This window comes from Taeniopygia guttata, chromosome 18 (genome assembly GCF_048771995.1).
Source record: "Taeniopygia guttata chromosome 18, bTaeGut7.mat, whole genome shotgun sequence".
Classification (NCBI taxonomy): Eukaryota; Metazoa; Chordata; class Aves; order Passeriformes; family Estrildidae; genus Taeniopygia; species Taeniopygia guttata.
Genome location: NC_133043.1, coordinates 3,668,184 through 3,680,442, shown reverse-complemented (window position 1 = coordinate 3,680,442; position 12,259 = coordinate 3,668,184). Strand labels below are relative to the sequence as shown.

The following is a 12,259-nucleotide window of genomic DNA, read 5'->3' as shown; positions in this document are numbered from 1 at the left end:
GATTAGATTTTTAAAGTCACATCTAGTTCAAGTGCCAGATTTACTGACTAACTTCAATAGTTCATTTAGAAAAATGAAAAAGTAGAGGCACAACCATATCACTTGTTCACACTCTGTCAGTGTGGGCCTCGTCATATGTTCTGTGATAGCCATATGTGCTTGGGACAGAGGATCTGCAGTTCAACAGAGAGAGCTCTTCCCTCAGGAGGAATTTTAGACTAACCTTTCCACTTGTTTGCCTTTATATTTTCAGACTTTGTAGAGTGGGGGAAAGCCTCTAAAAATCATTATTTTTAAAATAAAATAATAAAATAATGTTTTTTTTCTTTGCAAATAATGGGATACTCAGTACCACCATACAGGAAAAGTCCAGGTGCAAATAAAATCATCCTCAAAGTGTCCCTTGACTTGACTTTGCCATATTTTGAGTGATGCCCAGCAATCCTTTTGACAGTTTCCAGAATGAGATCCTGTGGTGCAGGTTAAACCAGGGCACAGCTGAATCCTTTTCAGCTGAAATCACTGCTTCATGGCAGTTGCCTTAAATAGTGAATTTACATTTAATTTCCATGTGCTATATTCAAGTTTGTTACAACCTAGTTCTACTTTACTTAGATAGGAGACAAAAATAGAGAAAAAAACATCCTAAACTCAACCAAACTAGAAATGGATTTTCTTGTTAGCTGCCATATCTAATTTTTTTTTTTACTTTAGTTTCATAATCAAGATCCAGACACTGAGTTTTCCAGAGAAAAATGTTATGCTACGAAGTGCAAGGCACTGAAAATTTTACATACAGTGAATTTTCATTATTGACAACCTTTGAATTATTTGACAAGCTGTACTTTTTTTTGCTTTCCCCAGACACCATCAGATGGCAAAAAATCACTGCCCAAATATCAGCAGCAATTAATTCTGTGACTAAAAACCAAACCAAAACAAATCAACAGAAATCAGTCAAACATAATGATCCTTGTGCAACAAATAGGAAAACTGAATGTCTCTGTGATTCAATGATTTGCTTGAGCCCACCCTGCCGTTGCTGTACCTTCAGCTGCCTTGCAGACATTTTCCCCGTAGCAGAGGGTGCCACGCAGGGACAGTGTGGCACTGCCATGTGTGACATGGCTGGGCATTGATTGCCGCAGTCACTGCAGCCATATGGTGTGGCCCTGTAATCAACACAGCTGATTGCAAGGCACAGTTGGTGCATTCCCCACGAAAAGGAAAAAAAACCAAAATGTGTGTCTGTAGTGCACACTGAAACTGTAAGAAAAAGAGATGGGAGAAAAGTGAGAACAAGGTGACAGTTCCACTAAATTGGTCCTTTGTGACAAAAATACTGAGCAGTTCACTGGACTGTTGAAAGAAAATACCTGTCCAAATAAAAAAAGAGCTTAAGGAAGTCTTCTAATGGAAAGCACACACCCTATTTATTGACACACAAGCAGCAAATCCCACCCTCCTGCCCAGATTTCTATCATTTCACTCAGTAGGTTCCTGTAAGAATTCTCTCTGTAAGGATGTCCTTTATGTTTTAAATATTCAGAATGCAGACTTTATCTATCTATATTCAAATTCCCAAAGAGCTACTTTTGCTATGGGAGAAGGGTGTGATTGCTGTGCCTGTTTACACTGCTCTGTGCCCACTGAGGCTGTTGGCTGCAGGCACCTGCACTTCCCCTGCCCAGCACTGCCCAATGCCACCCTGACCAATGGAAGCAGCTCAGGATACAAAGGGAAGCAATATTTTCATGGACTCTAGATGCCACCTCCCATGTCATTTACATCTCACAAAACATTCTAAGTTTTAAAGATTCCATTCTGTAATTTAAAATAAAAGTAGAATCAAAATAAAATTTCTCTTTAAGAAGTTGACTTAATTTAAAAGATCTGCAAGAGGAAATACTGACTGGCCTGACTCACTGGTCCAGTTTCTGACAGTGCTAATGAAGCTGTAAAGCTACAAGGTAGCAGGGACAATATTTGATGTACTCACATGCTCATCCAACACTGACTCTGTTTTTCTAAGAATAGAGTTGCCATGGAACAACTACATGGGATAAATTAAAATCAGCTGCTTTGAGCACTGAAATCACAGCTCAGTGGATTTATGGTTCTGCACTACTACACAAGGTTACCTAAATAAAGACATTTATTATCCATTGTTCTTTCTGTCAGTGTCTATATTTGTGCAAATCAACTGCAAACTTTAACAGATTGGAACAAGAATGCTTTAACACATTTAAAATAGCTTAAGATGATAATGAATTCTAAAACATAAAAAAATTGGGTTCCAGAGCAGATACCATCTTTCACTAGTATTACTACTTTCTTCTATCATGCCAAATGGGAAGAAAAATCAGTAGGAACTTTGCATCAAGATATATTGCAATAACTAGGTAGAATTATACCAGACAACACAACATGTTCAATTAAATAATTCTAATAACATCCCACCCTACCAAATGACAGGAAACCATTTATATGTTTATATGTTTATATGACATTTATATTTGCTTTCTTTCATGGATCAGTGGAATTAGTTTTAGTATCCTTATGTCTAAGTATTGCTTTTCACAATCAATATCTACTTTATCAGACAGTATGTAAATGAAGAATAGATCAGAGTGCAAAGATTTCAAGAAATCTGTATGATCTAAAAAAATACATTAATAGCTGAGTTAAAATCAGGTTTGTATTACTGCCCTCATTACTGTAACATTAATATTCATTCAGTCTATTTTGCATTACAACTGCAAAATTTACAGAAGTTTTTTTTGGATTCATCAGACAAGGCTGATAGTTGATAGCAGATACAGTGTATCTATGGAAATTTATAGGAATCTATAGGTGCTATGCTTCCTGTTGTTTTCTACCCAGACAAACAGTGACATTTAATTTAAACTCGTCTGACACAAAGGAGAAATGCACTTTGCAAGTTCTTAAGGGAGGTTTAAACCTGCCCATTGGGTAATGGGAATGAGGTTGACTCCTGCTCCTAGTTCCAAGGTGTTTGATTAACAGAAGCCTCTCCATATTTAGGAACCTTCCAGCATTTCAGTGCTGTACTAGTCATGTCTGTGGTCCCAGATAAAGGTTGTGGGAGCACAAAAATGTAGATCTTCCATTGGTTTACTGTGTCCACACCAGGGAACAGCACAGTTCTCAGAATTACAAAATCAGGGAAATTAGGGCTGGAGTGAAACCCTCTAATTCGCTCCTGCTCTTTTTCCTCCTCAGTTCAAATAGGGGTCAGTGAAATTTCTTAATCTAGGCAAACATTGGCTTAATCTGTGACTCAGGTGCTGAGGTAATATGATATTACCCCACCGGCAGCCTGGCAAAAAATGACATTGGAAGAGCTGGATTCAAACAGAATAGAGTTTCTTTGATTTACATCACTGGAGTATCCCACCATGGGCTTACTCTGTGCCACTTTTGTCTGAATTCTCTGGCTGGATACTATTCAGGGCTTAATTCACAGTATTTTAGCCACAAGCTGACACACTGAAAGAATTCACTCTGCTTAAATAGCTTCAGTTCTTCCTCGGTCAGACAGCAGCCCAGATCATGTCTGCTCACTGCTGACATTATAATGCACCAGAAAATTAGTCTGCACCCTCCCAAAACCAAAGGTGTGGGCTTGCTCTGAATTAAAGTGCTGCCAAAAAGCAGAAGTGAACATTAAAAAGTGCATAAATTATACAATGTTCATCTAGCTGGTAATGTAATACACTTCTTTTAACTCACTCACTGATCTGGCTTAGAGTAGCAGCGACTGTGAGTGGTTGGTATCTGGTGGTTAATAGATGATCCCTGTCATGTTCCCAGTGGGAAAGTGTCTGCATGCCAAAAGCATTATTCCAAATTCCACCTTGTTCTTGTACATGTAATTATTCTGCCATAAGCAGTGCAACAGCTGTCAGTGTCATGAACAGGCAGCCCCAGGGGGCTGAGGGAAATGTACCTCCCACCTGGAGAACAGAACACCTTCCTCTTACCAAGGCTGCTGGAGAGACACCCCAAAACACTGGAGGGCTGTGCTCAGACCCTTTAAAATCTGCTTGACTGCCTTTTTCCTTTTCAAGAATGAGTTCAAACACCCCATCACTGGGTCTCTGTTTTACAGATCAAATTTCCAGACATTTAAACTTTGTTTCACGCCTACAAGAAACCTCTGCCCATAAGTCTGCAACCAATGCATACCAAAATGAAACAGGGAGAAACATATTTGGTATGAACCCAAGGGTTCAATATCCACATACTGAGCTTTAGTGAAAGTTATTTTTTCAAGGAAAAAGCAGACTCTGCCTTGCTCTCTGCACAGCAAAGTCTGACTGACCTCCTGCCTTCTGCTCCTGAGCCTCTCTGATCAGCAGCTGCTGGCTACTCACTCCCACCCTTCCTCTAAAGAGGATTTTGCTTAGTTAATTGTCCTTCTCATTTCTAAGCTCTAACTCTGAAAATTTTTAACTTCGGGTAAGTGACTGCCAAAAGCATCACCTAAGTTCACAGCCATTGTTCCCCCAAGCTGCTTTCTGAGACCTCTCATCTCTGACCATTGTTTAGTTTCCTGTTTGTTCTTCCTGACACCTCCTTGGAATTCAATCCCCTTTATTCAGAGATAATAATGTGAAACACAGAAAGTGGAATACAAGCACACACAAAAAAAGTCCCAGTCATCTTTTCTTTACTTTCTATCAATTTTCAACACGACTAAATTCACATATGTAAATTATGCTGTGTTTAGAGAAGGAACAAATAGAAGAGGCAGGAAGGAAGGTGTGTACATAGATCTTTCATCTCCTGGTACTTCAGAGGTAACTCCCCTGCTGCTGCTCAAGACCAGGGCACAAGGGAGGGGCAAAGGCACAAGTTTGATGGGGCCTTTTTCCCAAACTGAGAGACCTCCAGGCCCCAGCCAGACTGTGGTTAACAAAGAGGATTAAATCAACTTTTGCACAAGGTGTCATACTTACACTGTCGTTGCTTCCTTTGTTGTCCTCATATTTTGTCTCTATATGAATGGAGAATTTAGGCAAAAATGAACACTGCAACAAAAAAAAAAAAAGTTTAACACAAGAAATATGCCTTGCTTAATCAGTTGACATATTCAGTACATTCCTTTTGGTATCACCTTTCTTATTTTTTTCAGATTATTTCAAGACAAAAAGTAAATGTTCCCAAAATGTAAACCTGAAAGGTTTGATGATTCTGGAGGGGTCCAGAGATTCTATCTTAAAGCTGAAAATTATAATGAAGATATAAATAAATCAGTATAAGCAGTCTAGAATAATTAGATGCAATGGTTTTCATGCTCACTATGCCCAAGTGTATGAATGTCCTGAATGTCCTGTCAGAAATTCAATTCACTAAGATCTTGAGAGCAACTCAATATCCCTCATTATAGACCAGTCTATCCCTCATATAGAAAAACCCAAGGACACTTCACCAGATGCAGGTCCTGACCAAACAGACAGCAGTGCTTTCATATGTTAGGCTTTTTCTTAATTTTCAGTGAGAAATTATTTTAGCATAATTTCCTATTAATGAAATTTAGATGGATTATGAGCCCCTGTGAAAATTCCTTTATACTAGATCCAAAAAAATCTTTAGATAATAATGTAAAAAAATACACCAATGTTTTCCTGTTAAAGATTAATATTCTGTATTTACATGGGAATAAATGTATTTTTCTGAGGATTGCTTAGCTTAGTTAGGTTATGCAGACTAGGATTTGTAATACTAGGCAACATAATCCCATCTAATAAATATTTCACATACATTTGATTTATCATTTCACAGTTCTTTCAAAGCAAGTTTTCAGACAGGCAGATATAACAGCTGTCCAACCAGCTCTACATGACACTAGTTCAGCATTTCTGCCATTAGTCACCAAAGCTTTCCCTGCATTAACTGCCAGTTCCTTGTGTGATGCATCACTAATCCCCTATGGCAAATGACTCCTTCATGGGCTGTACATACAGGTTATACAATGAGGCTGGTTGGACACCTCAGTGTTCACACTGCTGCTGGTCCAAGTTCAGGCTTGAAAACATTCAGAGAGTTCCTCAAGGGAGGGGCTGGTGAGTAAGGGAAGAGGGCATTTAGGAGGCCAGGTGTAGTGCAAGAGCTGAAATCAAAGGCAACTCCTTGGAGACCGCAGCAAATACATCCCTCCTTCAATGGGTATCACTCAACAAGTCATTGTTCAGTTTTCTTCTGATCACAGGCTATCCACTATCAATAAGCTCATCTAGAATCAATCCTTGTCAAAAAAACAAGTGAGACAGATTCCTCAAAATAAGGTTCTGGTGCCATGTAAGGCAAAACCCCATTATGCTGCTGATCTGAAGCACAGCTGCAGTTTCAGAGGGAATTATGAATAAAACCAAATGCCAGATTTCCCTTTGACCTTGGTATTAAAGAAATACCTGCTATTTTCAATCACTGTCAGGAGGTTGCCAGCAATGAGTCAGGTCATGACACTGAAATGTCACCGTTCCATGTACTGAACGTGAGACTGCATTGGGCTGCCTGGAGCAGCTCAACAAGCCACTGCTTGAGTCTAGTTGTTGATTCCTGTGACCCAGAATCTAAACTCTAATTAAAACAAGAGAGCTCCTAACCTTGTATTTCAAAAAGAAGCATTAAGAAAAGACCAGAGTTCCTTAGAATAGCATAGAAGAATGGCGCCATTTACCTCAAGCCACCTCATTAGAGAGCCACTTTCTGTAAAGCCACCCACAGGCAGCCTCTCTGTGTGTTTAGTATGAAGGAGAGAGCTGTAACAGCCTCACTTGAGATTATAAATGGTAACATGGGCTTACCCCAAATGAAAATTCAAATTCACCAGAAAGTCCTCCACCGCAAAAATCTCCCTCAGAAACTCAACTAGCTGGCAACCACTGCTCCAGCAGCTGTGGGGGGTCTCGCTGCCTCACAGGAACACTTAGCAGGGTCTAAATTTTTGAACATTTCACAGAATGTGTCTCATGATTCATCAGCTGCACTCTGACTAATTGGCAGAGGGCTCTGGCAGAACCAGAAAACTGTTTATGCATCATTCAAAAGACTATTATTCATCGTGCAAAAAGTTGGGTTTTTCCCCTCAAGTGGCAGTGTATTTACTTAAATGGGAATTAAAATTGTTATGCAACAGTCAGAAACAAACTGGGGAGTGAATAGTAGGTAATAAACCTTTCAGGAGATTCTTATTTTCTTCTGAGCACCACTCCCTTTCTGCTCTGCCTCCTCTGGGGCCTGTGTTCTTCCAGCACTGACCTGGAGGCAATCGATCCTGAGCACACACAGGAATGCACAGGGCACTGTTTCCAGCTCTCCATTTCACTGGAGGCAGCACACAAGGCCCCTCTTGGGAAGGAAATAGTGGCAAATTCAATCTTTAATTTGAAATTAAACTTAAATTCTACAGAATAATTCTAAATCTTCAGTCACAGTGTCTTCAGTGAAAAGGTGTCTTTGTGTAAAGGTCTCAAAGGAGGCATTTCCAGGTATTGTCACCTCCAGATTTTTTAGACGTCTTATAAACTCCTGTAAAAATTGTCATACTCCAGCACACCTGTGACACTCAAAAACAAATAAGGGGAATCTTCAGGGTTTTTTGTTTGTTCTCCTAAATTTTCTATTTTTGGCACCTCGATTTTTGAAGAACCAGGAGACGTTTAAGGCTCAAGAGAACACCAGTGCAAAAAGAGGAGGGTGAACCAGTAATTACCAGTGTGAGCAGGGGTATTTCCATATCAGAATGAAGGGAATGAAAGCAGCATATGGAAAGCACAGCTTCCAGTTGCGTTTGCAATTCCCTACATATAACCTCTTGAAAAACGCGAGGCCTATTTTTAGCATGATGATTGATTAGTGTTGCCATAGCAATGAGCTACACTTACAAGAACAGGGTAGAACCGAAGTGTGCCAAAACACTTGCCAAAGTCTTAAAGAGACAGTCAAACACCTGCGGGGTGTGACAGTCATTTAACAAAGAGGGCTGTCACATTCACCTTTGCATAGTAATTCCACCTGAGGTGGCTGTGGGAATTACTGGAATATCAGCAAATATGTTGGTCTGAGAGAGGCTTCTTCATCCCCTGGAACCTGCTTTGTGTGAGCGATGCCAGTTCATCAATGCTGTTGCAGCTGGTTTCATTTTCCATGTAGTTTCTGCCTGCAGAATGTTCAAAGACCTACTAGAGACCTCATCCTTTCATCCTTCCTCTTCACCGCTCCTGTTCCTTGTGAATATTAATTTTCAATCCTTGGCAGTTATTTCTGTACAGTAAAAATTAATCCCACTTTTTTTTTTTTTTTTTTTTTTTTTTTTTTTTTTAGCAGCAGAAGCATATTTCCCTAAATCTTAACATAAAAACCCAGCAAGGCAATGTTCTCTCTCATCTTCCACCACTTCTCAGACTGATGATTTTTTTATCTGGTCACATATGCATTATTCTGACAACACAGGTGGAACTGGATTCTTTAGAGAGCAATCTCCATGGAGCCTAAAGACAAAGAACAAAGTGACTGCTACAATGAAGTGAGAGTGTTCAAGCAAATGAAAACTTTTCCACTCCAATACATCACATCCTCAAAATTTTTGGGCACTATTTTGGTACTCGGGGAGTAACAACAGCATTTCTTTATTGAAGGTCAAAAACCGGAGAACAAGAAATGGAATCTCAACTTTGTTGTAAGCAACAAAGGGGATGTGGGACTGTGGGATGGTGGAATGTGGAATATTCAATGCTTTTTGGAAAATGGACAATGGGGAGTTATGGACTCCCATCAGATTGCTCCAGACAGCTCTGCATGTGAGCCCCCAGAGCTGCTGTGTGATCAGGTCACCCAGGCACAAACCAGCATCAATCAGGGTGACAAGGCTGGAAGAGAATAGACGGAAAGGGCTGGGCAGGGTGATGGCATTTGGAAGATGTGACTCAGTGAGAGGGAGGAGAATTTGGAAAGCAAGATAAGCCCAGGAAGGTGGCAAACAGCAAAAAGAAGTGATGTTGAGTGGAAGGGAAAAGAACAATGCAAAACCAGGGCTTGAAAATAAACAAGGGAGCAAAACTCTCATAAACAAGCTGAGGAAGAAAACCACTGTTTGTATTGTATACAATAACCTGGAGATGCAATGATGTAACAAGTCGCCTCCAACCGCTATAAAAATCTTATCTCTGGCTTTGCTTCCCTTAGGATCTCTTTCTTTGATACATGGGAACAGTAACCTGCTTATTGAAGAAGAAATGAAGGGAAAAGCAGCATGCACAAGTGGAAATGACAGTCCCATCCCTCAGAGAGGGGGCTGGATTGCTTTGGAATAAGGCAGTGCTGGAAAAAGGGGAATTCTCCCAAGCAGTTTGAATTACTTGTTTCAATGGGATTAAGCTATTAAATAAGATTACAGGTTTGCAGCTCTCTAAAAAAATGTATTTTTTTTCCTTACAAATATTACACAGGTCCTTCCTTTTACTGGAAAATCTACTAAGGGAAATAAATCTGTGTTTTCCCAGGACAATGGCATCAGTGAGCCTGTTTTCTGAGTTGGGGGGATAAGATGGGAGGATGCTGGCATTAACTTTGCATTAGGTTCTAATCCTGCAGTATGGATTCTTTGTACTGCATTTTTGATGCAGACTCTTCAAATCCTCAAGCTGCAGAAAAGTTTCAGCCCTGAAGAGTGAGGGGTTAGATCCAAATTTCAAGGGCTGGTAATCAGATAAAGAGAACACAGGAAAAAACTCTACAGCAATGTTTATCTGAAACAACTGTTTTCCTTCTCAAGTCATCTCATTATAAAAATAACAATACAAAAACATTCCTTCCAGATAATTTACTTCATGGATAAACCAGCAGCTAAGTGGAGCACAAAACATGCCTGTTCTCAAAAGTAATCAGAAACCAGCAGGTCAGTAATGGACCATTTAGCAACTCTCACTCTGGGGCCTTGACACATACCAGATGACATAATTTTATTTTCCTCAGTCATTTGCTGTAGAAGAATAAATGTCATTGTGATAAATCATCAAAGGAATTGTTGTCTCCTGCTTTCTGTTCCATAACTAATTTTCATTAATATTCTGGATTTATATTGAGGATGTTTGGGATGTTGAAGGAATGCTCCTCCTCCTTGTACAGAGCAAACAATGCCATTTTAATGTTTGTTTTGTCTATATAATTGTGAAACTAACAATTGTCCAGAAATTATGCACAAAAAAATTATCCAGCTGTTTTTATATTTCAGCCCCAGAACTGAAATATTGCTAACACCACCAAAGCCAAACAGCAAATCTGTTTGAACTGATCCCTGGTAAACACTTGAACTGCACCTTCAAACCCAAAGTTTGCTTAAATTCTCTTTGTATTTTTCCTAACCACCTTCTACTCCAGCTGGAGAGCTAAACTTTGGCTCATTTTCAGTGTACTTCAATCACATGAAGGTTTTGTACCACGGTTTAGTCACCAAACATGATCTGATTGTTTGTTTGCTTGAGGCTCCTCTCTTTTTTTGTCCAGAATCTCCACTGTCACTTGAGCAGGTTGAATGGATATTTGCACTGTGCTGTTTATTTTCTAACAATATCCCAATACAGGTAAAGAAACTTAGTTCTATGCAATTCTTTTTCGTTTGGTTTGCAGTAGACACAAGTTTGCTTTCTAGTTAATTATTTCTAATCTTGCTGGGCAACCTCAGAAATAAAAATAACAAAGCCTCCTGAAAGTTCAGTTCTTGCCACTGTGAATAGCTTAAGTATTTTCCACTAAAGATACATATTTGCAGGATATATATTTCCACTAAAGATATATATTTGTGATAAGTTGGTGCACAAGGGGTTGTTGAGAGATGCAAGGCATCTTGTCTCCATCTTCCGAGAGGAAAAGGCCCCAGCCCCTGACTAGCAAAGGAATTCTTTCCAAAGCCAGCAGCTAACAGCACCCATTCCCCAGGAGCAGGTGTAGCTGGGCAGGAGGCAACTGACCACACCCAAGTCCTGGAATTGCTTATGGAGTGGAATCCGTTGGAGTTACTCCTATAGGGCTGCATTTCTGCTGCATCCTAAATATGGGATCACGGGTTTATTATCTTAAATCAACCTAATCACAATATAAATGGATTTGTAGATAAAACCTAAACATGTATTTTAGCAAGATATCTTATCAAGTTTCTAATGACAAGATCAAAACCAAAGCAGCTCCAGTGTCTATCTTGAGGAGACTTTCTCACATACAGGTCTGAAGTAACACCCCAACCACTAAAACTTTGAACTTTACAGGAATATCTTATTCCCTAAATAGTACCTCCAAATCTGGATGACTTCCTTTGGCTTCAGCTTTGACAGTATTTTTTGACTTCCTCCTCCCTCTCCATGTCAGCAGGAAGCTTTCAAGAATTAGCTCCGGCTCTGATACAGCACTCCTTGGGACAGTTCCCATGTGTCATCTTCCTGAGAGGAAGTCTTTTGTAAGGCAGCTTTAATGAGGCGCATTTGCAAATGCTCTCCTGACATGGCCCTATAGCACAAATTACACTCCACAAAAGCATCACTTCTGCAATAGTTCTGTAAAACTCATTATCTCAAGCGTGGCTTTTGGTCTACATGTTGTTAACATGGTTGTCAATAGCCAGTAGCAGATGTGGTGCTTGTTGTCAAATTTAGGGGGTTGCTGTGTAACAAATACCATCGCTTAAAGCAGATGCCACCATAACTGGATCCAGATTACAAAGGACTAATATCATGACAGTGTAATTTCCATTCCTGTTTTCATGCATCCAATTGCTCTTGGCTTTTTATACAACCATGGTACAGAACAATATTCTGAAAATTATTTTTCAATGCCTGATGAGCATTGTTTCTTAGATGTCCTAATTTCAGGTCTTTAAGAAGGTCATATTTATGAATTCCGTAATATTCACAGGAGAATCAGATTGATGAAATTATTCCATACTGCATTTCTAAATGCCAGAATGCTATTTCTCAACAGCTTACATATTTTACAACTGAAAAACCTTAAGACTGTCAGTAAGGTTCAGTCTACTGTTCACATCCTCTTCCAAATCACTAACACAAACTGAAATAACATGCTGAGCCTTTAAGGTCCTTCTCTTTATTTAGAGTGGAATTTACAAGGTTAATAAGGTGTGAACATACCATGGAGCAGTACATACTTGACTTGATAAGATTATGCTTTATTTATCCAGTTATTGGCCTGCCTTTAGAATGAGTTTTCTTTGAAATGAGGC

General features: G+C 39.5%; 1 protein-coding gene across 6 annotated transcripts in view; it reads right to left on the bottom strand.

Moving 5' to 3' along the window:
* Positions 1-12,259, bottom strand: part of PITPNC1 (phosphatidylinositol transfer protein cytoplasmic 1) — an 80,045-nt gene that overhangs the window by 23,570 nt on the left and 44,216 nt on the right. For all 6 annotated transcript variants that reach the window (XM_012578470.5, XM_072936975.1, XM_072936973.1 and 3 more), the window contains one exon: positions 4,983-5,054. In XM_012578470.5, the coding sequence (XP_012433924.3) occupies positions 4,983-5,054 (72 nt within the window). The remainder of the gene's footprint in view (positions 1-4,982; positions 5,055-12,259) is intronic.